This window comes from Doryrhamphus excisus, linkage group LG12 (assembly GCF_037039965.1).
Source record: "Doryrhamphus excisus strain RoL-2023G ecotype Guam linkage group LG12, RoL_Dexc_Guam_v1.1, whole genome shotgun sequence".
NCBI classification, from domain to species: Eukaryota; Metazoa; Chordata; class Actinopteri; order Syngnathiformes; family Syngnathidae; genus Doryrhamphus; species Doryrhamphus excisus.
The window spans coordinates 713,653-741,459 of NC_136368.1; the positions used below are offsets into that span (position 1 = coordinate 713,653).

A 27,807-nucleotide genomic window follows, 5' to 3' on the forward strand; every position below is an offset into this window, starting at 1 on the left:
CTTGCAAAAAGGCCGATTTACAGTCACATGCTTGCACTTATCAAGATAACACGAAGCACGGATGAATGTTTATGGCAACAAGAATGGATAACATCTTAACTGTTATCAATGTAGCACCTTCCATAATAGTATATATGTAAGTTTAAACCTACAAAAATGACTTCAAATGTTAGCATGCCAACTGTTGGAATGCTATCAGGGCGAGTTAATGCTAACTTTCTACTTGTTAGCTTATATCTGCATAAAGATGAAAATGGTAACATGGTAAGTAAACATGCTAGCAATGCTAACTCTTATCAATCTAGCACTGAGCATGATAGTGCTAATTATCCATGTAAGTTTACACCTACAAAAAGGCTAAACGTCTAGCATGCTAACTGTTGAAATGCTATCAGGGCTAGTATGCTAACTGTTAGCATGCTGGCACCTTGCATGATAGTGTTACGCACGTATGTATGGAAGTTTAAAGCGACAAAAATGCTAACTTTCTACCAATTAGCTTATAGAGAGATAGTGCTAAGTAGGCCATGTGTGTGATTTTATAGCAACAAAAATGGATGAAATGCTGACATGCTAACTGTTAGCAAGCTATCTCTAAATATCTATGAAAGTTCCGACCGACAAAATAATGGCAAAGATGCTGTTAACATGCTAACACCTAGCATGATAGCGCTAAGTATCCATGTAAGTTTACAGCTGTGGCGAAAACGCTGGCACGCAGGCAACGCTTCGGCGCTGATTGTTGGCATGCTTGGTGAGATGAGCACCACGCCCCCCGCCCCCCCACACCCACCCCTTGTCCCTCGATATGTCGGCTCCGGCCCTGCACATACGCTGCAATGCTACAGCTTGTCATGCCGTGTGACACGCGTGTGTTTTGACAGTGGACAAAGACACACAAGATACGTCTCCACGCTACAATGCAAACATTGGGGTCACATGACCTTAGGGCGCGCACACACACACACACATACACACACACAAAGTAGGCCAGTGCAGCCAAAGGCTTGTGTGAAAGCTTCATGTCAACATTGACGTCAGCTGATGATGATGATGATGATGAAGCTTGAGAGGCAGACATTATTCCTGGAAAATGACTAATCATTTTAAAAATTTTGCTGTTTTTTTTTAAATTTCCAAATATTTCATCTTTCAACAGTTTTTGTACATTTTTTTCTTGTCATGTTTTGACTTTATACCCGTCACGTCAGAGCCCTAACCTTTGACCCCTGACCCACATTCCCACATCAGACCTTCACCTCTCAGCTCCGCCTCTCATTGGTCCGGGAGAAGGCCTAGTGCACGCGCTCTCGTCCTCGCGCCAGGCCCGGTGTTTCCAGGAGAGTCTCGCGGCGGCGCGCGCACACACACACACACACACACACACACACACACACATACATACATAAGCCCCGCCCGCCGATCACGTCCCGCCGGAGCGAGCGAGCGCGCACGTCTCACCCAATCTGTGCCGGGCGTGCCCGCCGGTGGAATGCGCGCCCCCGCGGAGCCCCATCCCTCCTCCCTCCCCCCCTCCCTTCACTGCAGCTTGCATCCCGGCCGCTTTACGGGCAGCGCCGATGTTCGCTGATTAAAATGTAAAATGTAGATATTTAACCTTCACTTTATGCACTTTTTCTCCGGGGGGGGTGGGGGGTTCCTTCAGGATGTATGGAGCACTTTGATTGAGCATCTTCCGTGACGCCGCAGTTCGCGTGGAACAAGTGCATCCGTGCAATGGGACAACTATTGCGGATTATTGTGGATGCTTTAGGAGTCCTCTGAAGGCCGTCCTGCCACTTGGCGGCTTTTTGCTTTTTGGTTTTTAAAAAAATGCATTTCTCACGGCCTTGATTCGTTGGATTCATGCAAAAAATTGTCCATGTAGCGCAAAAAGGGCAGAAAGAGGCGCAGAGTGTTTGCGGGTCACCAGGCTTACATAAGCACCGAGCGTCATGTATGCGGGACGCAAGAGGAGAAAACCCGTCCAGAGAGCGTAAGTCCTCTTTCTTTTTTTTTTGTTTGTTTGCCTAAAAATGTCTGCAGCAGCTGATGTCATTTTCTATGCGAAATGTGCAAAATGTGCGGCATTTATTTATTAATGTGTTACCATCCCTTTTTTAAAATGTGCATCTTTGCCATTGGGATCGAAAAAAGTCAATTCCCGGGTGAAAGGGGACATTTATCGAGGAGGAAACTCGGTTTGCGGTCGCCGGCGACGGCAGGCCGAGGATCGCTGGAGGCCTGCTGCCGTGACCTTCACCACAAACCTCCCTTAGCGTATACCGGATGTAGAGACGCAAGGGGAAATTTATTTCTCTTATTTCCTTCTCGTTGCTATTTGTTGATTTTTATTTAGTCGGGTTCTTCTCGTTGTGGGTAAACAGTGGCCCTAACGATGCAAATAATCTCGCAGATTAACGGATGGAAGGGATTGCGGGATTTCAGGGAGGCGTTTTCAGACTCAAACGCAACGAGAAATGAATGAAAGTGTTATTTGAATCGATAAAGCCAAGATGTCCATCAAAATATTTACATTTCTCACAGAGTTAGTCTCCTTTCGTCTCGTTTCATCTCGTTTTATGTGAAAAAAACGAAAAGAAAAAAAAAGAAAAATGGCGGCGTTTAAACGTTGTTTTCCTTTCTGGGTGTAAATGTTTTTTCCGGTGAAGGATCGCGCTTCAGCGAACACGTGACGACAAAGATAAAGGGCAGCAGAGCAGGTCAAGCACGCCGACATCCATCACCCACGCAGGATAAACACGTCCTAACCCCCCCACCCACCCATATCTGACCACATGTGCCGTAATATCAGCTACACTGTAGACCTGGATTTCATATTTCATATCTACCTATTTCTTATTTATATATCAATATATTAAATGTATTCCATTTGGAGAAACAGGTGGCAGGAAAGGTTTGAATGTTCCAAAAATCAAGTCCAAATATTCCAGGGAAAAAGTCATCAATAATTATCAATTATTATATAAATAATATCAATTAGAAAATGGATAAAACAGCAAAAATGTGTGTTGATTTTCTGCTTATAGTTCTTGGGCCTCTAATCTAGCTCAGGATGCTAGTCTTGCTATTGGTAATACTATGGATAGCAATATTTTATTGTAAATAGAATTATTTAAAATTATTATAATATATAATAATATATAATTATATAATATATTTTTTATAATTATAAAAACAAATACTCGAAAAAAATCATTTTTTCAAGTATTTAAATTAATCAAAAAGGTTTATGTTTGTGCTGGTAGTTTAGTTGTACTGATAATAGTATGGAGATCAATATTTTATTGTAAATATACTTCTATATAATATAGAATTATTTTAAAATAATTATAAAATAGAATATATTATCTAATATTTATAATTATGTATTATAATTATAAAAATCAGAATAGAAAAATCATTTTTTTAAGTATTTAAATGGACCAAAAAGGTTTATGTTTGTGCTTGTAGTTTCGTCGTAGCTGACGAAATAATCAGATGTAATGATGTAACGCAGGGGTCCCCAACCGCCAGGCCGGGGACCGGTACCGGTCCGTGGCACATTTACTACCGGGCCGCACAGAATAATTAATTAATAATTTATTAACGACTGACCGTCTCCCATCACACCCAGATGGGACCATTGCTGTTAGCCCCGTCGTGTGATTTTAGATTTGCTGTATTTTTCTGCCACACATTGCCGGTCTGTGAAAAAAAGACCCAAATCACACCGGTCCGTGTCTTGGTTTTCGGTGGTCCCATCAAAGCGGAAGTCAAGTGTCCTACAACAGTGAGTCTGAACGGACCCAAAAGTTTTTCTCTGGTCCGGCAGGGTGAAACAGCCGCCGGCCGAGGGGGCCAAGTCCAACCCGTCCAAGCGGCACCGGGACCGTCTCAACGGGGAGCTGGAGCGCTTGGCCGGCCTCCTGCCCTTCCCCGAGGAGGTGACGGCCAGCCTGGACAAACTCTCCATCCTTCGCCTGAGCGTCAGCTACCTGCGAGCCAAGAACTTCTTCTCCGGTACGTACTTGAGACCAGCTTGTTGGGGGACCGAATCAGAGGAAGCGGGAAAAAGACAAGACTTTGGTTCAAGACCACTCCAGTAGGTGGCCGATACCAAGTCCTGGCCTAACTCGTTTGCTGCCTAAATGGGACAGTCAGCTAGAGAAACTAAAAATAGCATCTGTACACTGAAGATTAGCATCAAGGTCTAAAACTAGCATCTGTATACTGACAATTAGCATCTATAGTCTGGAAAACTAGCATCTATAGACTAACAAGTTAGCATCTATAGTCTGAAAACTAGCATCTATAGACTAACAATTAGCATCTACCACAACTAGCATCTACAGACTGACAATTGGCATCTCCCACCTGAAAACCAGCATCTATGGACCAACAATTAGCTTCTATAGCCTAAAAACTAGCATCTATAGACTAACAATTAGCACCTATAGCCTGAAAACTAGCATCTCTAGACTAACAATTAGCATCTCCCACCTGAAAACCAGCATCTATGGACCAACAATTAGCTTCTATAGCCTGAAAACTAGCATCTTTTGACTAACAATTAGCACCTATAGCCTGAAAACTAGCATCTATAGACTAACAATTAGCATCTACCACCTGAAAACTAGCATCTATAGACTAACAATTAGCATCTACCACAACTAGCATCTACAGACTGACAATTGGCATCTCCCACCTGAAAACCAGCATCTATGGACCAACAATTAGCTTATATAGCCTGAAAACTAGCATCTCTAGACTGACAATTAGCATCTATCGCCTGAAACTAGCACTTTAGATTGACAATTAGCATCCAAGACTAGAAACTAGCATCTGTAGACTGAAAATGAGCATCTAAGTATAAAAAATAGCATGTGTAGACTGAAAAGTAGCATATATAGTCTAAAAGCTAGCATGTATTGATTATCAACTAGTATGTATAGCTAAAAACTAGCATGTATTGATTATCAACTAGTATGTATAGCATGTATTGATTACAAAATAGGATGTATAGTCTAAAAACTAGCATGTATTGATTACAAACTAGCATGTATAGGCTACAAACATGCATGTATGGATTGCTAACTAGTATTTATAGGCTAAAAACTAGCAGGCCAAAAGCTGAAAACTAGCATTTACAAATGAAAAACTACAATTTTTATTCTAAAAACTTACATTATTGACTAAGAACCAGCATCTAGGACAAAAAGTGTTCCTTTTTGACAAGAAAATAGCATCTATGCCAAAAAATGGTATCTTTAGTCTTAAACTGGCATCCATAGACTAAAAAGTAGCTTTACTACAAATGTGTGTTTTTATCTGAAAACTAGCATCTGTACTTGCATCTTTAGAGGGAAAACTACAGACTAAAAAAGAGCATTTTCAGACTAAAAGGTTGCGTTTGTAAGAACTAGTCTTGAGGACTAGCATCCTTAGACAAAAGACTGGCGTGGAGACTAAGAAACTAGTACTTATGGGCTAAAAAGTACCACAATCAGGGGTTGAAAACTAGCATCTATTGACTAAGAACTAGAATGAGCAGACTTCTAAACTGGAATCTACGGATGAAAAAGTGTTTTCTGTGCGGCGTGAACGAACTGCCGTAGAAACCCAAACGGAGCTGGACCCAAAGGTTTCTGCCATTTCATTTGAAGGACTAGCGGGGGTCACCTAGTCCACCAGAGCCTTTTGGTACCCAGTCGGAATCCACGACGACGACGCTAGGTTTGTTTGCCAGCGCCTTAACTTGAGGATGGCGTGGCGTGGCGCGGCGGAGGTCCCTCCTCCAACCCGATGGCGGCGTACGATTGGATTTCCCGGCAGCGATCTCCCGGGGAGAAAAGCTGCTGCAATGCGGCCGTCGGACGCTCTTGAGGGATGAATAATTCACGGGAACTTTGACGTTTAAAGAATTCATGACGCGGAGGCAGAGCGCTGTTTGTTTAAGGCGACGGACGGGCGGGGTGGGGCCATGGCGATGGCGGCTCCGAGTGCATGCGTGTGTTTGACGTAGAGACGTGTCCAAACAGAAACATGTCCTCCACCAGGTCTGAGGGTTTGGCTCGTGAATATTTCACGAGCGACCAGGAGGGGCGGCGTTCTTTGGTCTTTTTCTATTTCCGCCCTCCAATAACACACGGATGTTCTCAGACCCGGCACGCTCAATTATTCATTCCGGATTGTTCGGCGCCGATGGGTCAAAGTGTCTTAGAAGACATTCAGACAGGTCCCCTCGTCTGACCGTATTAGCGGGACTACCCAGCATACCTTGGGGGCGCTGAATTGCTCATCTTGGGTTACGTCTTCGGACGGTCTCAGATCCGAGTCCTCTGGTCCGACTACGGTCCACCAATTATTCCCAACAAGTAGCAGGTAGCAACGCTAATATCGGCTCTACAGCCCGCATACGTCTTTCTGGCTCTCGGGATTGGCAGAAGACCGGCGTGTTGTCATAGGGTACATAGGGTACAACTAGGGTACAACCAGGGTAAAGTTATGGTACAACTAGGATACAACAACTAGGGTACAACAACTAGGGTACAACAACTAGGGTGCAAAAACTGGGGTACAACTAGGCTACAATTAGGGTACAGTTACGGTACATCTAGGGTACAACAACTAGGGTACAACAACTAGGGTACAACAACTGGGGTACAACTAGGGTACAACAACTGGGGTACAATTAGGGTACAACTAGGATACAACCAGGGTACAGTTACGGTACAACAACTAGGGTACAACAACTGGGGTACAACTAGGGTACAATTAGGGTACAACTAGGATACAACCAGGGCACAGTTACGGTACAACTAGGGTACAACAACTGGGGTACAACTAGGATACAACCAGGGTACAGTTACGGTACGATTAGGGTACAATTAGGGCACAACTTGGGTACAATTAGGGTACAACTACGGTACAATTAGGGCACAACTAGGGCACAACTAGGGCACAACTAGGGCACATAGGACCGTATTAGCTGGACTACCCAGCATACCTTGGGGGCGCTAAGTTGTCACATGCTCATCTTGAGCCACGTCTTCGAACAGTCTCAGATCCGAGTCCTCTGGTCCGACTATGGTCCACCAATTATTCCCAACAAGGTGACGATATTTGGGAATAAAATAGAGAAGAAACAGTTGGAAAAGTAAAAAAAACTGTTGTTATTTTATGAGAATAAATTCCAAATATTAGGATATTAATATTAATATTCGTAGCATGGAGCTGAAATAATCCGGCATTTTTTTAAAGAAAGCCTCGGTGATGACTCTATTATCCAACCCGGCAGCCATCTTGGCGGCTGTCAGGCGCTGTAATGGCTGAGGGTGGGGGGGCTTAAACACCATTACGCCATGCAAGACCCCCCCACCCACCATACCCCGCCCCACCCCCCGCCCCGCTCTCGTCTCCACAGCTGTTGTCTGCCGTTTGGACGGCGAACTGTCAGATGCGTCGGCCCCGTTGGAGATGTTTGGTTTGATGCTTATTCCGCGCTCGTGTGCGTTGGTGTGCGTTGGTGTGCGTTGGTGTGCGTTGGTGTGCGCTCCCGACTGCCGAGCGACACCAGCGGCGGGATTAGGATTACGGAGGAACAAAGACAGGAGCCTCCAGAAGACGGTCAAAGTCCATTTGCTGACTAATGTGCGGCGTTATCCCGCCCGACAGATGGCTGGGACGTTTGTCAGGGTTGGCGCTCCGCCCGGCGTCCCCGTCCTTGCGACTTGTGGCGCGCGTCTGCGTGGAGATACGTAGTTCAAGTACAACGTAGTAGTATAATAATACGCAGAAGTACAAGGTGCAGATTTCACCTGCCTTCCATCTGCCTTTTCCTGCTCCTCGTGGGATTTTTCCACCACCGCGACTCCTCAGAGGTCTTGATGAGATCCAGGATGACATATCTAAGCCAATAAGGGCTTTCCTGGCTTTCCCAGAACCCCCCCCCCCACCCCCCTTGTCTTAAAACCACAGTCACATGACCACAGCAGCGTAACTATTATTCTTCCTGGTGCACGCTGTGTTCCCTGACAACTGCTCCTAGCAGGCGCTCCAACAGGCCAGGATGCTAAGAACTAAACGCTAAAGTGTAAAAGTAAGACTTGGGTCGGGATTTGAACGTTTCTACTCAGGTGGCAGCGCTAATATTAGGAGGAAGGACATTCCACAGCCCAAAAGGCTCTACAGCACGCATACGTCTTTCTGGCTCTCCGGATTGGCAGAAGACCGGCGTGTTGTCAGCGTAAATGTCTGGACATAGGGTACAACTAGGGTACAATTAGGGTACAACTAGGGTACAACTAGGGTACAACCACGGTACAACCACGGTACAGTTACAGTACAACTACGATACAACAACTAGGGTACAACAACTGGGGTACATCTAGGGTACAACTAGGGTACAGTTACAGTACAACTAGGGTACAACAACTAGGGTACAACAACTAGGGTACAACAACTAGGGTACATCTAGGGTACAGTTACGGTACAACAACTAGGGTACAACAACTGGGGTACAATTAGGGTACAACTAGGGTACAACCAGGGTACAACAACTAGTAGGGTACAACTAGGGTACAGTTAGGGTACAACTAGGGTACAACTAGGGTACAATTAGGGCACAACTTGGGTACAACTTGGGTACAGTTACGGTACAAGTAGGGTCCAACAGGGTACAACTGAGGTATAACTAGGGTACAATTAGGGTACAACTACGGTACAACTTGGGTACAACTAGGGCACAACTAGGGTATAACTAGGGTACAATTAGGGTACGACTGGGGTACAATTAGGGTACAACTAGGGTCCATCTACGGTACAACTACAGTACAATTAGGGCACAACTAGGGTACAACTACAGTACAACTAGGGCACAACTAGGGTACAAGTAGGGCACAACTAGGGTACAAGTAGGTCAACCAAATAGGAAGGTGTCATATTGTAGTCATATTGTATTCTTTAATGATCAGCAATAGAATTTAGGCTAATTTCAGGAAAATATCAGTTTGCATTACACAGTAATGAGTGTACTTGTATTTATACGAGTATATATATATATATATATATATATATATGCAAAATGTTGAGATTTTATTATTAATTGAACATTTTTTTACACAATAATGCTCAAAAAAGTAAAAAAACTGCAATAGTTGAGTGGTGGTACGAGGCGGCGGTACTGTTTTGGTTCCTGGGTGAAAGATGGCCGCCATATGCATAATTAACATCCTTCCATACGCTAGAAGAGCAACGGCAGCAGCCATCAAACGCGTGGCATTAATAGAGCAGCACTAACCGCACATACATGCCACTGGATGGAGGCACACGTATGTAGGCATGAATTATGCACAACATCATCTCAAGCATCGGGCCGCGCGGTGGGGAGTGGCTAATTCAAGTGATAACGAGGCCAACTGAACTGAGGCCACACGTTTACTCGGAATTCTATCCAACGTGTCAACGTACTGTCATGTCATGGAATTCTATCCAACGTGTCAACGTACTGTCATGTCATGGAATTCTATCCAACGTGTCAACGTACTGTCATGTCATGGAATTCTATCCAACGTGTCAACGTACTGTCATGTCATGGAATTCTATCCAACGTGTCAAAGTACTGTCATGTCATGGAATTCTATCCAACGTGTCAAAGTACTGTCATGTCATGGAATTCTATCCAACGTGTCAACGTACTGTCATGTCATGGAATTCTATCCAACGTGTCAAAGTACTGTCATGTCATGGAATTCTATCCAACGTGTCAACGTACTGTCATGTCATGGAATTCTATCCAACGTGTCAACGTACTGTCATGTCATGGAATTCTATCCAACGTGTCAAAGTACTGTCATGTCATGGAATTCTATCCAACGTGTCCAAGTACTGTCATGTCATGGAATCATGTGGCGTTGGGGTTGGATGGGGACATTTCTTTACAACAATGTATACTTACCTCAATTCTATGTTTTTTTTTAACTTAAATGACGTTTTCAAGCATAAAAATGGTTAATGAAGTAAAACACAAATATTATGCATTCAGAATTAAAACATTGAAATGATTGTAATAGTAATTGTACATATGTAATAGTATTCTACTGGTCACTACGTCTTATGTCCTCCTACAATATTGGCTAATATGAGTGTAAAGGTGACTATAGGGGTGTTATATTATGTCTAGAGAGCTCTAATCTTGTCACGCCAATTCTAAATGAAATCACAGCAGTGGGTAGGTAGCAGTAGTTTTAGTAGTAGTAGTAGTAGTCGTAGTAGGCTGGAGCCTATCCCAGCTGTCTTTGGGCGAGAGGCGGGATTGGTGGCCAGCCAATCACAGGGCACATATAGACAAACAACCATTCACACCACACCGTGTTCATGTAACAAATCTAATTGATGTAATTGATGTAATGGATGTAGTAGTAGTAGTAATAGTAGTAGTAGTAGTAGTAATAATTGATGTAATGGATGTAATTGACTTCTTGGAAGGCGTGTCCCATCACATCTGGTATTTAGAAAGAGAAGAGTCAAATATGGTGGTGGTAGTGTGATGGTCTGGGGCTGTTATTCTTAGTTATCTCCATAGTAGTAGTAGTAGTAATAATTGAAGTAATTGATGTAATTGACTTCTTGGAAGGCGTGTCCCATCACATCTGGTATTTAGAAAGAGAAGAGTCAAATATGGTGGTGGTAGTGTGATGGTCTGGGGCTGTTATTCTTAGTTATTCTTGGTTATCTCCATAGTAGTAGTAGTAGTAGTAGTAGTAGTAGTAGTAGTAATTGATGTAATTGACTTCTTGGAAGGCGTGTCCCATCACATCTGGTATTTAGAAAGAGAAGAGTCAAATATGGTGGTGGTAGTGTGATGGTCTGGGGCTATTATTCTTAGTTTTCTCCGTAGTAGTAGTAGTAGTAGTAGTAGTAGTCGTAGTAGTAATTGTTGTAATTGATGTAATGAATGTCCATACTTGGACGGAGTTTGCTTACGTAAGGCGGCTGCTGTGACTGCCGTTTGTTTTTGTGCGTGAAGCCTCCCCCACACATGATCAGCATCCCTTCCTAACGCCCCCCCCCCCTCCACATAGACTGGTAGGGTTTAACCCCCTCCTCCCCGTCCACGGCCAGGAATGCGGCCACCGTAGGAGAGAACCCGGTAATCAGCGCCGACTCCGCCCAAATCCCATCACCTCCCCTCATAAGCAAATATGCAAGCATGTGACGGAGGAAAACCTCCAGAGACACGAAAGCGGGGCCGGGTGCGTGCCCGTGTTCATGTGTGTTGCATGCATCCGTGTGGGGGGCGGGGGCGGGGGCGGGGGCGGCGCTACGTGTGCATCGCGTGTTCGCTCTCTGCAGTGTTGAGGGGGTGAAGGAGTTGAAACGTTCTATATTTACTCGCTGCCATTCACACTCTGCTAGAATAATTAGCGCACAAACACACGAGAAGCTTTCACCCCCCAAACCCCCCCATGTTGAGAAATTGTTGCTTCCTGCGCACATTGTTCTATTATTTCTATCCATTTTCTTGCATGGTAGCATACGTAGCATACGTAGCATACGTAGCATACGTAGCATACGTAGCATACGTAGCATACGTAGCATATGTAGCATAAGCATATGCGAGGTCTTCTCAGCTGCAGGGAAGCTGAAGGCAGCTTAACCGCGTTTAGTTTGGACTCTGGGAACAGCCAGTAATCCCAAATCAGCCGACCTGAGAGGTCTGCAAGGTTTCGTAATGGATCAGGAGATCCCTGAAGTATTCCAGAACCTAAAAGGGGGTCAGCGTTTGGGTGGGATTTGCACCCAGACCCGACCATGAAGAGTGGAAGTAGGAATCATAATTTATAACTAAAATATTTTAGTAGTTAGAGCTTAAAAAACCTGGTTAAAGTCCTCCAGACTTAAAATAACACCCCTATAGTCACTTTTGCATTCCCATTATTCAATATAGTAAGTTCACAGCACCTCCCTGTGGGAGAAGCTAAGTCCTTGCCACCGCCTCCACGAAGGCACTGCAGGGATTCGAACCCAGGATCTCTTTAACCAACTGAGCCACAGCACCACCCACACTGGCCGGGACCCAGATCTGGATCTGGGTCCCTGAGACATTGAAAATAAATGTGAATGAGATTCCTGCTTAAAGCGGCAGCAGGTCACATCTACACAAGAGGGGGGGGGGGGGGGGGGGGCGGCGGGGGAGGTGGGGGCGCTCTGTCCTGTGGCCTACATTCTCAACTCTGGCCAGCCTCCACAGCCCCATCGCTCAACACACAGATTTAGTTTTCATTTTGGCGCCCCTCCCTGCATGTTAGCCACTGGGTTTACTGGGTGCTGCAGTTGGGTACGTGATTCTCTGGAAGACCCCATAGACGGGGGGGGGGGGGGGGCAGACCTCCCCAGACAAACTGAAGGCTTGTCTCGTCATCTTGATGGTCCCCAGACCAGAAGTTGAACTTCTTGAAAGGCGTGTGGTATTTAGAAAGAGAAGAGTCAAATATGGTGGTGGTAGTGTGGTGGCCTGGGGCTGTTATTCTAAGTTATTCTTGGTTAGCTCTATAGTAGTAGTAGTAGTAGTAGTAGTAATTGATGTAATTGATGTAATTGACTTCTTGGAAGGCGTGTCCCATCACATCTGGTATTTAGAAAGAGAAGAGTCAAATATGGTGGTGGTAGTGTGGTGGCCTGGGGCTGTTATTCTTAGTTATTTTTGGTTATCTCCATAGTAGTAGTAGTAGTAGTAGTAGTAGTAATTGATGTAATTGACTTCTTGGAAGGCGTGTCCCATCACATCTGGTATTTAGAAAGAGAAGAGTCAAACATGGTGGTGGTAGTGTGATGGTCTGGGGCTGTTATTCTTAGTTATTCTTGGTTATCTCCATAGTAGTATTAGTAGTAGTAGTTACATGATCTGACAAGTTTTTATTCCGGGCCCAGAACCCGCCTGAGCCCTGATTGGTGCTGTGCTAAGAATAACAGCGCAGTCATCCCACTCAGTCGGTGACTGTCGGTGTTCATCTGGGCCCCGCCCCCTTTTATCAGGCTTAATACGGGCGGGTCAATGCCGTCCCAAAATAGCAGCGTTACATGATGGAGAGCTCTGCTATTGTTATGTCATGTGACCCGACAGCGGCGTAAACAAACGAGCGAACGCCTCGGTGTGCTGCGTAGCGCATCATATTTTAGCGTTTAAGCGAGGCCGCGTAATGAGCTTGTCCGTCATGCTAACGGTGACCCGAATCCCCGCGGCTGAAAATAAATCCCTCGTGACCGGCGGGTGAAAGTGCCGCCGTCTTTTTGCCTCGTCGTCGTTCAGCATCGCTCCAAACTCCAAACCTTTTGAGTCGGGTTGTGTGTCTCTGTTCTCCGGCGGCGGTGGCGCTCTGGGACGTTGCCAAGACGACATGTAGGGATTGGGAAGGGAATTGAAACGGCACAAGCCCAGAACATCCCCGCTAATCCCGTTGTAAATAGCATGATGCCGCAAATTGAAAGTGGGCAAATATTTGATAAATATTTGCGCTTGCTTGGATGCTGGGGAGGTTTTTTTGGGGGGGGCTCCAAAAAGCCGCCTGGAGGCTGCACAGGCATGCCCATATTCCACATGGAGACCCTGCAAAGACTAAATTACAAATTAGGATAAAAAATTACATTATTAACTTCAGTCTTTGCTCTTGACATTTTTGCTATTGCTTTTTTAAATTGTTTAAAATCTTTTGAAATAATAATAATAATAAGTATTATTTAAAAATATTTTAAACTGGTAATATTATGATTTCATATTATTATAACTCTATCCCCAATCTAACTTTATTTTGCTTTTTTCTCATAATATGATCAATTAAAAGAAAACAACATATTTTTCTTTATTATTTGACTTTTTCCTCATAATATTACAATTTTATTCTCATAAATTATAATTTTTTTCAGTATTTTGTTTTTTTTTTTTTAATTCCTGTTTATTTTGCTGTTGTTGTTAGGGTTAGGGTTAGCAGCCATTTTACTTCCAGTTTTAATCTTTTGGATGAAAACGCTTCTGGTTTTAGTCACACTTTAGTCCGGCGGGTGTTCAACCTGCGGCCCACCGGGCATTTCCAATGTTCTTTTTTTTGGAAATTGTAGACGGCAACATGGCTTGCAGTGTCGTTGTGGCACGTTTGAGTCGGCAAAATCGTCACATGCAATCTGTAGCTTGTACAAAAACACGACATGACACGTCAAAACGATTCCAAACACCTCATAGATTCCTGCCACAAGGCATGCTGGGTAGCTTGTGGTACTCTTTCTACCAATATTTTGAGGTAAACAGAGAAGTAAACAAGGATGAGGTAACATACTCTTGATATCCAATCTTATATTGTTCACTCTTCATATTGTTGTTACCGGACTACCCAGCATGCCTTGCAGGCATTTGGAAGTAACAATTTTAAGTTAGTTACGTGTTATGTTTACCGCAAGTTGTTGTTTATCACCCACATTATAGTTTTATGTGAGGAATTAACTTCCTCCGGCTGTGTTGTGTTTTTTGTTTTTGTTGCACCGTGAGCAAGGATGTTGTTCTGTTTGTTTGGCTTTCCGGGTCCGGGTTGCGGGGGCAGTCAACATCACCCTGGACATTTAATGATCCTAATGTCATTTTATTTTTAAAAAAGGCTCCTGCAGGCGGCTGCAGTATGACGAGCTGTCAGATTTTCAGGGTCACGGCTCGTCTGTCAGCTTTCATTCGTCAACCAGCCGGAGCATCCCGCACTTCCTTTTTCATAACAGTGCACTTTTTACGCTTTCAGTCTCTCGCCCATATGGATACTGGCGTTGCATTCTTTTTTATAGGAAAATTTGCTTTGGTTAGAGTACGTTTTGGTTTGAGTCGGACCTTCTGGAACGGACCACGATATTTCCTAATCCTAATCCGTCATTAGGACCAGACTACGAGGATACACGCCTTCACCCAACATCTCTAAAAATGAAGCGTTGTTGGAGCAGAGCCGTACAAGCTAGTAGCGAATATGGAGCACCCGTGTCAACTTGTTTACATCAAACGATTCATTATTCATGTTCATACGCGCCCCCCCCCCCCCCCCCACCCCACCCCCCGGAAACGGAGTGTAGTGAAACAATGAAGGACGTATACAAGGAAGTATTCATGCACACCCGCACGCTGTAAGAAGGCAGACGGACATGTTACAAGCGTTATTTTCATTGGGCCTGACGATGTTTTGTTTTTAGCTATTTCACGTCTTTGTGCAACATACCATGCCCCCCCCCCCCAGGGTCATACCCAAAGTAACGCCGACGCAACCCGGAAGTTGTGAGCAATTGAAATCACATGTTTTGAGTGTCTTTGTAGCAAATTCTATTTCCACATCCAGAATTCCCCAGTGTCCTTGAACACATCATCATGTGAACAGCCCTGGTTCCAGTTGGAGGATTACGGAGGTGTTCATCCTGATTTTTGGTCATTTGGGGGTTTTGGGACCCCCCGAAAGCAGTCACGTCACAGTTACTGATTACAATGTAATCTGATTACTGAATTAAAAAGTAACTTAGTTACTTTACAGATGACTTTATTTTGAAAGTAACAAATGTCGATGCCGGCTCTTCCTATCATTGTGGAGAAGAATTCACCAAGCGTTGGATTGTTCACCCACTAATAGGGAACGTTAGCTGGGTTTAGACCGTCGTGAGACAGGTTCGTTTTACCCTACTGAGTAATTTGTATTCATTTAATTTAATTTCATTGATTCTTAAAGTTGAACTTAAGTTGAAAGTTGGTTATCTATTTGCAGAAAAGGAGTGTAGCTATACATAGGGAGTTCTAAGGAAGTACTGCTGAGTGTCCACTTGGGTACCTAGGTCCGCCGGCAGGACTCTAAGTGTCTTATGTTGTTTTTGAAAATAAACGGCCAACTCTTAAGTCACTTCAATCACATGAAAGAAGAAGTCAACTCACCCTGAGGTTGTGTAACAATAGTCAGAGTTCATAACTAGGGATGTTCCGATCTGGGTTTCATCCTGCCGATTCCGATACCAGTCGTCCGTGAGTGAACTTGGCCGATATTGATATCCATCACATGAAATGATGATCCATTTTTCATGATTCCATGTTTTTAAGTGGGAGGCGTAGCTCGCTTGGGCGAGGTCTGCCAAAAGGCCCTGGATGGATGTCCAGATTCTGGTCGCCTACGAAAACCGGGGTGTACAAAAACCGAGGTTCCACTGCGGTGGAGTCATGTCATGTAAGGTCACTCGTGGCTTTCCACGCGTATTCCTTGTTATCTCCGTGGCCATTATGCTAAAATAAGCGCATTTGGGAATGCCAAGATGTTCTATGCAGTTGACTGGAAAGGCCCGCGGGTGACTGCCGCAGTGCTATTATGCCCACATGTATGTTATGGCAGCGGGAATGTAAATTTTTCATTGCGTACACTCGTGCCCACTGAAGCTTGCTAACCAGATCTGCTCTTTGTCCTCCTCTGGCCATCCAAGAGGCTTTGTGTTGGCCCACTTTAAGACCGGGATTAAGCTACCTGAGATTTATCATGTGTTGGCTAAACCGACAATAACATGCAGCATGAAAACATCATGTTTTGTTTTATTTTATTGTATTTATTTTTTTGCAAATATCATGTTAATTCAATAATATTATTATGTGAGGAGACACAACTAAATATTTTAACTTAGAGAGACTTACGTTGACGCCCTTTAACATCAAGGTTCGGGAATCAGATGTGGATCCATCCGTCCATCCATCCGTCCATCCATAGTGTCCCGGGGATGCTGGAGCCTATCCCAGCTGACGAGAGGCGGCGTACACCCTCCTTTTTTTGGAATTCTTTCCATCCGCAATCCTTATCTGAGATACAAACACACGTCTTTCTGTTTTCTGTGTGTTATAAAGATATAAAAACAGAAAAAAAAAAGAGGCAGCTACGTATACACACCTATTCCAACGATGAAGCCTTCTGGCAAAACCTCCACAAAGCACCAACACCGCTCCATTTACAAATACGCACACATACGTTGCAGTATTATTTACAGTATTACTACGGAAAAAGTAATTCATTGAAAAAAGTCGCTAAAAAGATGCTGGAGCCACAAGCAACATTTTGAAATAATCAAGTCCGGGCAAACCAAGGACGTGAAACCACAAAGACGAGATGACACCATGTCGTTCTCGGCCGATGCTGTGCTAGCAAGAAGAATCTTGCGAGCTAACACGGCGGCTAACGACTCCCCACGCCACTGGCGGGCAAGAGTGTCGGATTAAGTGGCATTCAGTCGTCAGCAGCTAGTCTCGTTTGGGAATCAGGTCAAGGGGTGTCCGACCAAAGCCCTGTCCCCGTGTGAAGGTCCGAGCCCCGTGTCGCACCAAGTCCGTACGCCAGGCCGGCACGCCCACGCGCCTTGTTAACCTCCTTTGGGGCAACAAAAGATCCGACCCAGAACCCAGTCACCCAATCATGTCGTACGTCACCCCCCCGGGTCAGAGGTCATCACGGGTCACGGGACGGTGCTCCCGCAGGGTCAGACATGAATGTGCTTGACCACCGCTCGGGTTCTCATGTCTGACAACGTGGAGACCTCATGAGCGGACATGTTGCTTCTGACTGATTCCTATCAATCCATCATTCTCAACCTGGGAACCGCGACCCGAAAGTGTGACGAAAGTGTCTTCTGGAAATACTCCTGCAGGTGGCGACAACGCCCTTATTGTGAAGAGTTTGGCTTACTTTCACTATCGTCCCAATCAATCAACAATTGAGTGCATCCCATAATCAGTTCCCAGTTCCACATGTCCAAAAGGAGTAGGAAGAAGCAAAGCTTATTAAATCCTACCCCTCCATCTGGTACTTTTACAATCACTAACTGTTACATTTGTTCACTTCCTGCTTTCCTAATATAATTTAAGTGTTTAAAACATTTTTTTTTAATTTATTTTAATTTTATTTTTACATTTTTTTAACTTTTTAAATTAATATAATAGTAATATGAATATAAATATTATTGTAAATATTTCATGTAAAACAACTATTTTTTGTGTTGATGTTGCAGCATAGTCGTTTAGATATTTTGGCTAAATATAGAATATGGCTACATTTGTGTCAAAGTGAAAGTTATGCCTGAAATGTGTCTGCTTTTTTCCGTTTTTTAGTTGGGAACTGATATTTTACTCAAACTTACGTACGGTCTACTGTTGATTGCTAAATAAGAGAAAACGGTAGAAACAAAGTTTTTTTTCTGATGAAAAATGAGAATCTAATCTTCCTTTTGGTAGGTTCCATGTTTATATAGCCGTGGGTGGAAAAATGTGAAAAACATGAAAAATGTTTGTTACCGAGGTTTGACACCTAATGTCTTCCTGTGTCTCCCCCACCCACAGTGGCGCTGAACAACCGAGTAACTCCAGCCGGCTTGAATAACGACGATGACAAAGCGTCGGGAGTGGCGGAGGCCAAGATTCCCGAGGGAGAGCTTTTGCTGCAGGTCAGTCCCGACGTAACGTGGCCAGCGACACGTTGTCCTGGACCGACAACTTCCTCTCCGCTTGTGTTTTGTTATTCTTTTTTGCTGACAAGTCCCCAAAAATCTATGTAGGTCACCGTCGGACGGACGGGCCGGCCAGATCGTCGCGGTGGCTTTCCGCTAGACACATCTGGCACCGTCTGCCGTGCACTCATGCGACAATAGCGTGGCGTTTTGTGCACAAGAACGGTCCGCATTGCTGGATACCAGAAAAAAAAAAAAATCTAATCTGCATCCGCACTAAAGCTCAGTGTTTGGAATCGCTTACAACGCTCCTGCATCTGTTCGCTCGCCGTACAGCCTGTCGGCCGCGAGGATTAGACCTCACTTTTCATTATTCATTCCACAAAGTTAGCCCAAAAGTACCCCCCCCCCTTTAAGAAAGTGAAAAAATACCAGGTGGGAAAACACTCCAAAAATGTGGAAAAAATGATGACAAATTTTATATGAGAGGGGAAAAGTTGAAATTTGTGAGAGAAAAAAAAGTGGAATATTTGCATAAAAAACAGATTTTTTAAAAATAGCAAACATTTGAAAAAAAATAGGAAAATTTTGATAAAAAGAGAAGAATGGAGAGAGAAAAATGATTTTCTAACGAGGGGGGAAGAAGTTGAAATTTGTGAGAAAGAAATGTGAAATATTTGGATAAAAAAACAGATTTTAAAAAATGGCAAAAATTTGAAAAAATTAGGAAAATTTGATAAAGAGAAAAAAATCATATTCTAATGAGATGGAAAAGTTGTAATTTTGTGAGAAAGAAATGTGACATATTTGGATTAAAAAACATTTTAAAATTGGCAAAAATGTGAAAAAAATTTGGAAAAATTTGGAAAAAAAATATTATACTAAATGTGAAATATTTGGATAAAATATGGGACAGCAAATTCACATTAGCACGTAATGATGTCATCAAATCTTACCTCGACGCATTCCCACATAGTATCGCCATTTGGGAGCGAATATGAGGCTAAGAAAGTATAGTGGTCTATCTGTGATAGCGTGGTGCGTTCAAGGACTGGCCAACAAAGTGGGACACTGAAACAGATCAACGTGCAGGACACTTTGCTTCGTGAAAAAATGGGTTTTGTAGTTAATTTGCTTAAGTTAATTTTGCTTGTTCATTTGAACATTTTATTTCCTGGCCACAAAAAAGGCAACCCCCCTCCCGCGGGGGTGGAATGGCCCAAAGACCTTCTGGTGGTACGGTGGCACAAACAGATGACAGCAAACATCCGATCCGAAACAAGTTTACACTGTGCTCACTGACTCATATTGCTACTTTATAAAGGTCTGCGTGCACCAGATCCAGGATCCAGAGTCCGGGGTCCTGGATCCAGGATGTCATGCTGGTTTTCTTCCTCTCGGGACTGGAACGTATGGTTGGACTGAGCCAAAACTCAACTGGCTGCCAGCTCGCTTTTCATCTGCCCGAGTCATTGATTTTCCAGTCCAGTTGCTCCCAATGTTGGCATTCCAGGAGGCCAAGGAAAACCTGATCCTGCTGCGGAGGTTTTCGTTATTGTGGAAAAGTCTACGGATTCTTCTGGCTCGCTCGTAATGAAATATGAAAGCTCATATGGAGAAACGGGCCACATGGGGGGGGCTCTTCCTGCTCGGCCCCCCTGCTTGATTTGTGAAGGCCATGGAGGTGTTTCTTTGGAGGAATATGGAATACTCGTCCTTCTGTCTGCCGTTCAGGGTGGTTAATTGGTTCCAAACCCGACCACGATGAATGAATATCCGCCAAGTAGAGTTCCTTCTTGATAGATGGAATATTTTTTAACACTATTCCAGACCACTAGACAATAACACCTTTACACTCCTATTACCAAATATTGTCCACATAATAGGAACCAATATAGACTCACATGAGACGGACATGCCATGGCTTAGACGGGCATGCCATGGCTGAGACGGACATGCCATGGCTGAGACGGACATGCCATGGCTGAGACGGACATGCCATGGCTGAGATGTGCCATGGCTGAGACGGACATGCCATGGCTGAGACGGACATGTCATGGCCGACCATGTGACCAATAAGTCTGACTTGTTCCCACTAAGGCACAGCCAGGACTTGTGGGGAATCCGGTTTGGTGGCTACAGGGTCTACTTTTTGCGGATGATGTGGTCCACATGCCATGTCTTTGGCTCTCGTCGGATCGTTTTGCAGCCGAGTGTGAAGTGGCTCGGAGTCCATGGTCTGATTCCATGGTCTCGCGGCCTCGTCCAAGTCCTGAGCTGAATCCTATTGAGACCTTCATGCAGGCCTCATGCTGGAAAAGCCTCCAATGTGGCTGAATGACAACAATTCTGGAAGAGACTCATTGCAAGTTAGCACAAACGCTTGATTGCAGTTGTTGCTGCACTTATTAGCGCTTTTTCACACAGGGACTTGGAGCTTTGGATGTGTTTTCCTCCCTTTCATAATAAAAGGTTTCATTTCCACCTGCTTGTTGTGTTGTCATTGACTAATGTTTACATTTGGTTGATGAACTGAAACATTGAAGTCTGACAAAACCAGGAAACCAGGAAGAACCCCTTTTCCCACCACTGTGTATCTCCCATAGATACCGTTGAAGTTCACTGACTATTTGTTCTTCCCCTCAAGGCTCTCAACGGGTTCGTCCTGGTCATCACCGCCAGCGGAACCATCTTCTACTCCTCCCACACCATCCAGGACTACTTGGGCTTCCACCAGGTCATTGATCACTTTTCTGCTCAATCACACCCAAATAGGCGGTGGAGAACTGAGAAGGTTTTGGATGGACAGCTTGCGTGCAACATCTGCTGGAGGTTGCTCAGCATCCTGGGGTTCACACCCGGCATCCAAAAAAAGAAGATTAGCGATGTGACCTTTTCTGGTTTGGCCTTTTCTTTGAGTAGCAAGTCACAAGAGTTGAGAACACCCATCACTTATTCTGAGCAACCACACGTTGGTTCTTCTCGCACGGCTAAAAAAATCCTGGCGACCACAGGAAAGGAAATGTGGAAATGTGACAAGAAGAGCAGGGAGTGAGGCTGACGTCCGTATGACGTATGGCGTACATCGCTTCGACCGAATATCAGCGTGGCAACGTTGCATCCGTTCATTTCTCAACGTCTCATATTGATGGAATCTCCATTGTTTCCCCAGACGGACGTCATGCACCAGAGCGTGTACGAGCTGGTCCACACGGAAGACCAGCAGGAGCTCAGAAGAAACTTGCACTGGGCGCTGAATCCGCCTCCTGCGGCGTCGTCCGCCATCAGCCAGGACTCGCCTCAAGGTGCTTCGCCTCTTCTCAGCTTTTCACCGAAATGGCGGCTTTCACTTCACAACTAGGTGTCGTGGAAGAAGTTACGCCGTTAGCATCTTACATCTCACACAAGCGCTACAATTACTACAACGCTAGGTACATATAATGTAATAATAACGCTAAGCATGAGAGTGCTTCCCAGCATGCTTTGCGGTACATGCTTAGATGTTGGTAGATGTTTATGATTAAATATGAAGAGAAAAAAAAAGACAAAAAGAGAAAAAAAAAGTTGCAATTTTGCGAGAAAGAAATGTGAAATATTTGGATAAAAAAACAGATGGCAAAAAATGGCAAAAATATGAAAAAAAACGAGGAAAATTTTGATAAAGAGAGAAGAAAAGAGAAAAAATATCATATTCTAATGGGGGGGAAAGGCGGTTGAGAAGAACACACAGTTGGGTCATGAAGCCCTAAGACAGGTCCTCAGGTCGGGTCACATGACCCTGTAATCTCCGGCAGGGGCTTATGAGGTGAAGTGGCCCCCGTCTGTATTTTGGTTTTAAGACGCTTACGCCTGTGCCTTGCTTTTTAGCTCCGGTATGAGTCGGGAAATATCGTGGCCACGACCCCCGACCGACTCCAGCACTCTTCGGAAGGCTGCAGGCTGCACTTAGACCAGAAAGCAACAGCAGTCGGGTTATTTGAAGAAAGTGGACATTTTGGGGGGAGATTACAGGGGCATCTTACGGGGGGTAAAATGTTGATCTTCTGAGTAAAAACATCTTTTTTAGGACATTAAACATTAAAGAGAAAAGCTGTGTATTATTATAAGACACAAAGAAAACCTTGAAATGGTTGAATCAGGGGTGTCCAAGGTGCGGCCCGCTGCTGTTTTTAACCCAACGATAACAAGTGGCGATTTTATGAGAATAAGATCATATTATGAGGAAAAATACTGGCTAAAATAGGTTGTGGAAAAGGTTTGAATGTGACAGAAATTAATAATAATAATAAGTTCCTCTGCATTCCCAGAGATGGAACCCGACAGCAGCTCGTCCTTGGTCACCTACAACCCCGAACAGCTTCCTCCAGAGAACTCGTCCTTCCTGGAGAGAAGCTTCGTGTGCCGCTTCCGCTGCCTCCTGGATAACTCGTCTGGCTTCCTGGTAGGTTTGATTTTGGGAGGATTCCCAGTCCAAAGGTTTCAGCAGGAAGATCTTTCCACCCTGGCTCTCCTTTGCAGGCTCTGAACTTCCAAGGCAGGCTAAAGTTTCTACACGGACAGAACCAGCGTCAGGAAAACGGAGGAAAGGCGCCGCCGCAGCTCGCCCTGTTTGCCATCGCCACTCCTCTGCAGCCTCCATCCATCCTGGAGATCAGGACCAAGAACATGATCTTCCGAACCAAGCACAAGTTGGACTTCACGCCGTTGGCCTGTGATGCAAAGTACGCTTTGGAATTTCGTCTGCGGCACCTCGGTTTCGGTCATTTATACTTTCTCATTATTATCCATTTATCTTCTCCATTCATTGTCAATGGAACCATTTATACATGCATTATGATATATTTACCCCCCCCCCCCACACACCCCAAGGGGGTTTGCTACGTTAAATCATAATTGCATCATAAATGCCCATTGTTGTCGTTTCTGTGCAGTACATGTATTAGCACTCGAGGCACCTGGTCTCTGAGGGGCCCCCAAGTAGAGCTTTACTGGACTGGCATTTTGCTGGGGGGAGTCATGCGGAGTGTTTGTGTCTTTAGGGGGAAAATCGTCCTGGGCTACACTGAGGCTGAACTCCGGGTACGAGGATCCGGGTACCAGTTCATCCACGCCGCAGATATGCTGTACTGTGCAGAGAACCATGTCAGAAGTAAGTTCATCTTAAATTACATAACATTTTATAAAGACCCAAGACCTGACCTGAACCCGTGACCAAAGACTTGACCAAGTCTCACCCCACCAAGACTTAAGACTAGACTTGGACTTGTGACCAAAGACATGACCAAGTCTGACTCCACCAAGACTTGAGGCTTGACTTGGACTTGTGACCAAAGACATGACCAAGTCTCACCCCACCAAGACTTGAGACTTCTCTTGATGTCATGACTAAAGAACCTGACCAAGTCTCACTCCACAAAGACTTGAGACATGACTTGGACTCATGACCAAAGACTTGAGAACCAATGACCCATGATCATATATTATTCTAGAGTAGTTTTGAATGTGGTCCTGTTAAAAAGTTTAGGAGTCCTGGTCCAGCCCAGTCAGAGATTTAATACAGCTTTTGCTAGTAATCCCCTGGGATTACGCAGCAGATTGAGTAAAGCTGTAGAGCTGCCAGAGAAGAAAATGGGAGGGGGGGGGGGCGCTTAACATCGCAGATAACTCAGAGCTAACACATCATGAGGACAAATACCAAACAGATATGCCCCCCCCCAGCACAGTTCAAGGGTCGGTGTACTGGAAGTCACCATGGCAAACAAAGAAACAAACACCGGGATTAGCACGACAGGACACGGCCCCCACTGATATGGCCCCCACTGATGTGGCCCCCACTGATGTGGCCCCCACTGATGGCCAACCTTTCTGTTGCAGTGATGAAGACTGGCGAGAGTGGGCTGACCGTCTTCAGGCTGCTCACCAAGGAGAACCGCTGGAAGTGGGTGCAGGCCAACGCTCGGCTGGTCTACAAAAACGGCAAACCGGACTACATCATCGCCACCCAGAGGCCACTTTTGTACGTTTCAGAGGTGTCACTCAAAAGGAAACACGCTATTCATAAACTGTCACATGTGACGAGATGTACGAAAAATGGAACCCTGACCTCATAGAACATTTGGTTTACTGATTTGACCTTGGGTGTTCGGACAATAATCCACTTCTCTTTTCCGTAGGGATGAAGAAGGAGGAGAACACTTGCGTAAACGCTCCATGCATTTACCGTTCACGTACGCGACAGGCGAGGCTTTGCTCTACCAGTCCAACCATCCCATCGCGGGCTTCAGAGATGGCGTTTCTGAGAAGAACAGCAGCAAGTCCAAGAAAAGCCGGACCGACCGGCTGCTCAGGGATGGCCTGGATCCAGGCTCGCTTCTTGGGGCCCTCATGAGCCAGGATGAGTCGGTGTACGTCTGCCAGGCCGCCCTGGAGCCCAAAATGTCCTTTCATAGCAGCTTCTTCGGAGACCAAATGGGCTTCTCCGAGTCCAAGCCCTCCAGCCTGCACAGAACCTGGGACACGCCGAGCAACGGCGGTGTGGATCCAAGTATCACTGAACCAGGAACCAGCTTTGACCCGCTACTTGCGACCCTTGACTCCCTGTCCCTGGAGGGCCAAGGGGTTATGGACGCAGAGGATGGCGGCTGTTCAAACGGGGAGCTGTTTGGAGCTCTGGAGGGTCTGGGGTTGAGCGCTGAGGATTTGGAGCTTCTCCTGTTGGACGAGCGGATGATCCGAGTCGAGATGGACCCGGAGCGTGTGCCCACCTTGGACGACCTGCTCACAAATGACGAAATTCTTTCATACATCTACGACTCAATTGAAGGAAAGACTGATTCTGCGGACCAGGGAGCTCAGGTGCCCCCCTGCAGTCCCTCGGCGAGAGCGACAACGGTGTCGGTACCGGAAAGCACGCTCGCCTCCGAAGCTATTGTGAAAATGCAGTTCCCTCACCACAAGCCTCCTCCGTTGGGGAAGGCTCCCATAGTCCAGTTGTCCCAGCAGATGCAGAAGCACCTCAGCATGTGCCCGGCTAAAGCGGTCCACCACTGGGGCCAGCAGAGCGAGCATTTGGCCACCACGGTAGTCAACGGAGACCTGCTGGGGCACCCTGAACCTGCCCCCAATGGACAATGGTCGGCCCAGGACATTCTCTTGAATGCGGGGATCGAAATGGAACAGACGGTTTTCAATGGCAAGACCTCGGAGCTGGACGGGGAGCTTCATCAGCAGCATCCGAGCTACCTTCAGAACCAGCAGCAGAACCAGGTCTCGCAGCAGTGCCATGCCAAACAGAAGGCAAGCAACCTCAACGGACTGTGCAGCATTCCCGGCACGGAGCAGTCGGCTGTCAAATCTCAATGGCAGGACTTTGGCTTTGGCGAGGATCTGGATTCCTGCCTGGAGAACAGCCAAAAACCCCTTGCAGACACCTCGTTGGATTCCTGCTTGGATTACGCCATGCCTGACCTTGACAATTCGGATTACCCTATTAACGGTGGCGGTTTGTTCGGGAGCGGCTCGCTCCAGCACAGGGCGGAGTCGGTGGTTTCGTCTTTCCAGGGGATTACCCACAAGCGGCAGCAGGAGCCCATCTCTGTTCCTTTGGCTCAGGTCATTTCCAGCCTGTCCCAGTGTCCGCCCCCCAACGCCTCGCTGGAGCAGATCCTGGCGGTGGGAAAACCTTGTCGGCAGCTGGACCATTACGGCATCGTGACCTCAGACGTGCCTCATGATGCCAAGGTAAGGAATCGCAGACATACCAGAAAGCGTCCTTATTGGTACTCCGTCCTAAACGGAATTGTCCGTGTTTCCTGCAGTACTACGATATTTTAAATGTACCAGAACTGTTCTAAGTAACGTGACATAACGTCAGATCAAAAGAAACTGATTCAGTATTTCGGATGACGGCCATCTTAACTTTATCAAAACAAAAAGGTACTGTTGTTGGCTGGCAGAGGCCATTTCCTGTCCATCCTACGGTCTCCTACGGCCGCAGACGTGTTGTCATGTCAACTCAAACTCTACGGCGCTTGGGTTCGTTCATACGCCTTTGTGTGTCGTCTGTACGGCAAACGTGTCTTTTGTACGTTTTTCTGGTTTTGGGTACATTTTGTATTTTTCGATAACGAGAATCTGAAAACGGCGCTGGGGTCCCTGACCACCAGGCCAAAAGGTCATGTGACCACCAGGCCAAAAGGTCATGTGACCACCAGGCCAAAAGGTATGTGTGCAAATGGGAGAGTTGTTTGGAGCCCTTTTATTAACTGACAACAGTCGTTTATATCACCGTTCATCAGCAAGGTTTTGTTGCAGGGCGTAGACAGGTTGCTGAGAAAGTGGGCGCTTGGTGCTTCAATCTCTGTATTTCACTTTTTAGCGGGTGTAACAAGGTAAAGCAATAAGTATTCCGTTCTTGGGATGAAGTATTTCCATCTCATTTGAAGGTATCAAACCCGCTTCGGTCAACCAATAAAACACACGATGTCACTTCCTGCCTTCTGTTTGCTGCGCAGATGGAGAACGGCTGCATCCTGAGCACCGCTTACCCGCCCGGGTGCGCCGTGCCCAACGGGAACGGGGCGGCGCCCCCCGCCGTCCAGATGCCGTGCCCCGACGCGCTGTCTGGCCTCCCCGACCCGCCCGCCACCGGCTTCTACCTCTGAGCGGCTGGCCCGAGCACGAACGAACGGCCAGAGACACACGATGAGCGGACCAGCCTTATTACATGCAGATCGGACCACAAACACGGAATAACACATTTTTTATCTTTCTTTGGACATTTTCCATGTTTTCAGCGAGGAAGGTGGAACGTGGTTTTATCATAAGAGTCCTTTGTTTACTTGTAATGCAGTCCAGATGCTCACTATGTCCTACAAATAGATCTTCAGCCAGGAAATGATGGTGACGACAAATTCAGGGTTTTCTTCCACATAGTGAAGGAGTGGCAGATGAGCCAATAAGGAGGGGGCTTCAACTAAGAGGGGCGGGGCTTTATCTGCGCTTCATGAATGTACAGACACTCAAGCGGGGGAAAAAAGGAAATTTAGCGCAAGGTACAACTTTTACTTTATGTGTAACTCCTGTCAAATATTCCCACCGGCCACTTCATTAGGTACACCTGCACAGGCCAACGATTCCATCCGCTACAAAAAATGTGTCTTTATTGATATAATAATGCTCACTTTTGATGTTTGGGGTTTGCGGTGCAGCTTTGGCCCTCGGTCACAGCTACGTCAATGACCTTCAAGTACGTACTCCATCCTGAAAACCGGCCTTAAACGCCACACGCCGCTTGGGACCGTACCTGAAAGACGCATCTCGTCA

General features: G+C 45.7%; 1 protein-coding gene across 1 annotated transcript; it reads left to right on the forward strand.

Moving 5' to 3' along the window:
* The first annotated feature begins 1,544 nt into the window (after positions 1 to 1,544).
* On the forward strand, positions 1,545 to 27,708 carry LOC131136295 (aryl hydrocarbon receptor-like). The gene is made up of 11 exons (XM_058082984.2): positions 1,545 to 1,996; positions 3,836 to 4,023; positions 18,377 to 18,480; positions 21,131 to 21,220; positions 21,656 to 21,788; positions 22,791 to 22,924; positions 23,002 to 23,204; positions 23,523 to 23,632; positions 24,358 to 24,499; positions 24,657 to 26,223; positions 26,997 to 27,708. Exons 1-11 carry the CDS (start codon positions 1,956 to 1,958, stop codon positions 27,144 to 27,146), a joined length of 2,862 nt encoding a protein of 953 aa, XP_057938967.2. The 5' UTR covers positions 1,545 to 1,955; the 3' UTR covers positions 27,147 to 27,708.
* The last annotated feature ends 99 nt before the right edge of the window (positions 27,709 to 27,807 follow it).

Coding starts and splice junctions, on each gene's coding strand:
- LOC131136295 (XM_058082984.2), top strand. CDS start 1,956: ATGTATGCGGGACGCAAGAGGAGAAAACCCGTCCAGAGAGC. Junction 23,205..23,522: donor CCGTTGGCCTGTGATGCAAA/GTACGCTTTGGA, acceptor TTGTGTCTTTAG/GGGGAAAATCGTCCTGGGCT. Junction 26,224..26,996: donor ACGTGCCTCATGATGCCAAG/GTAAGGAATCGC, acceptor TTTGCTGCGCAG/ATGGAGAACGGCTGCATCCT.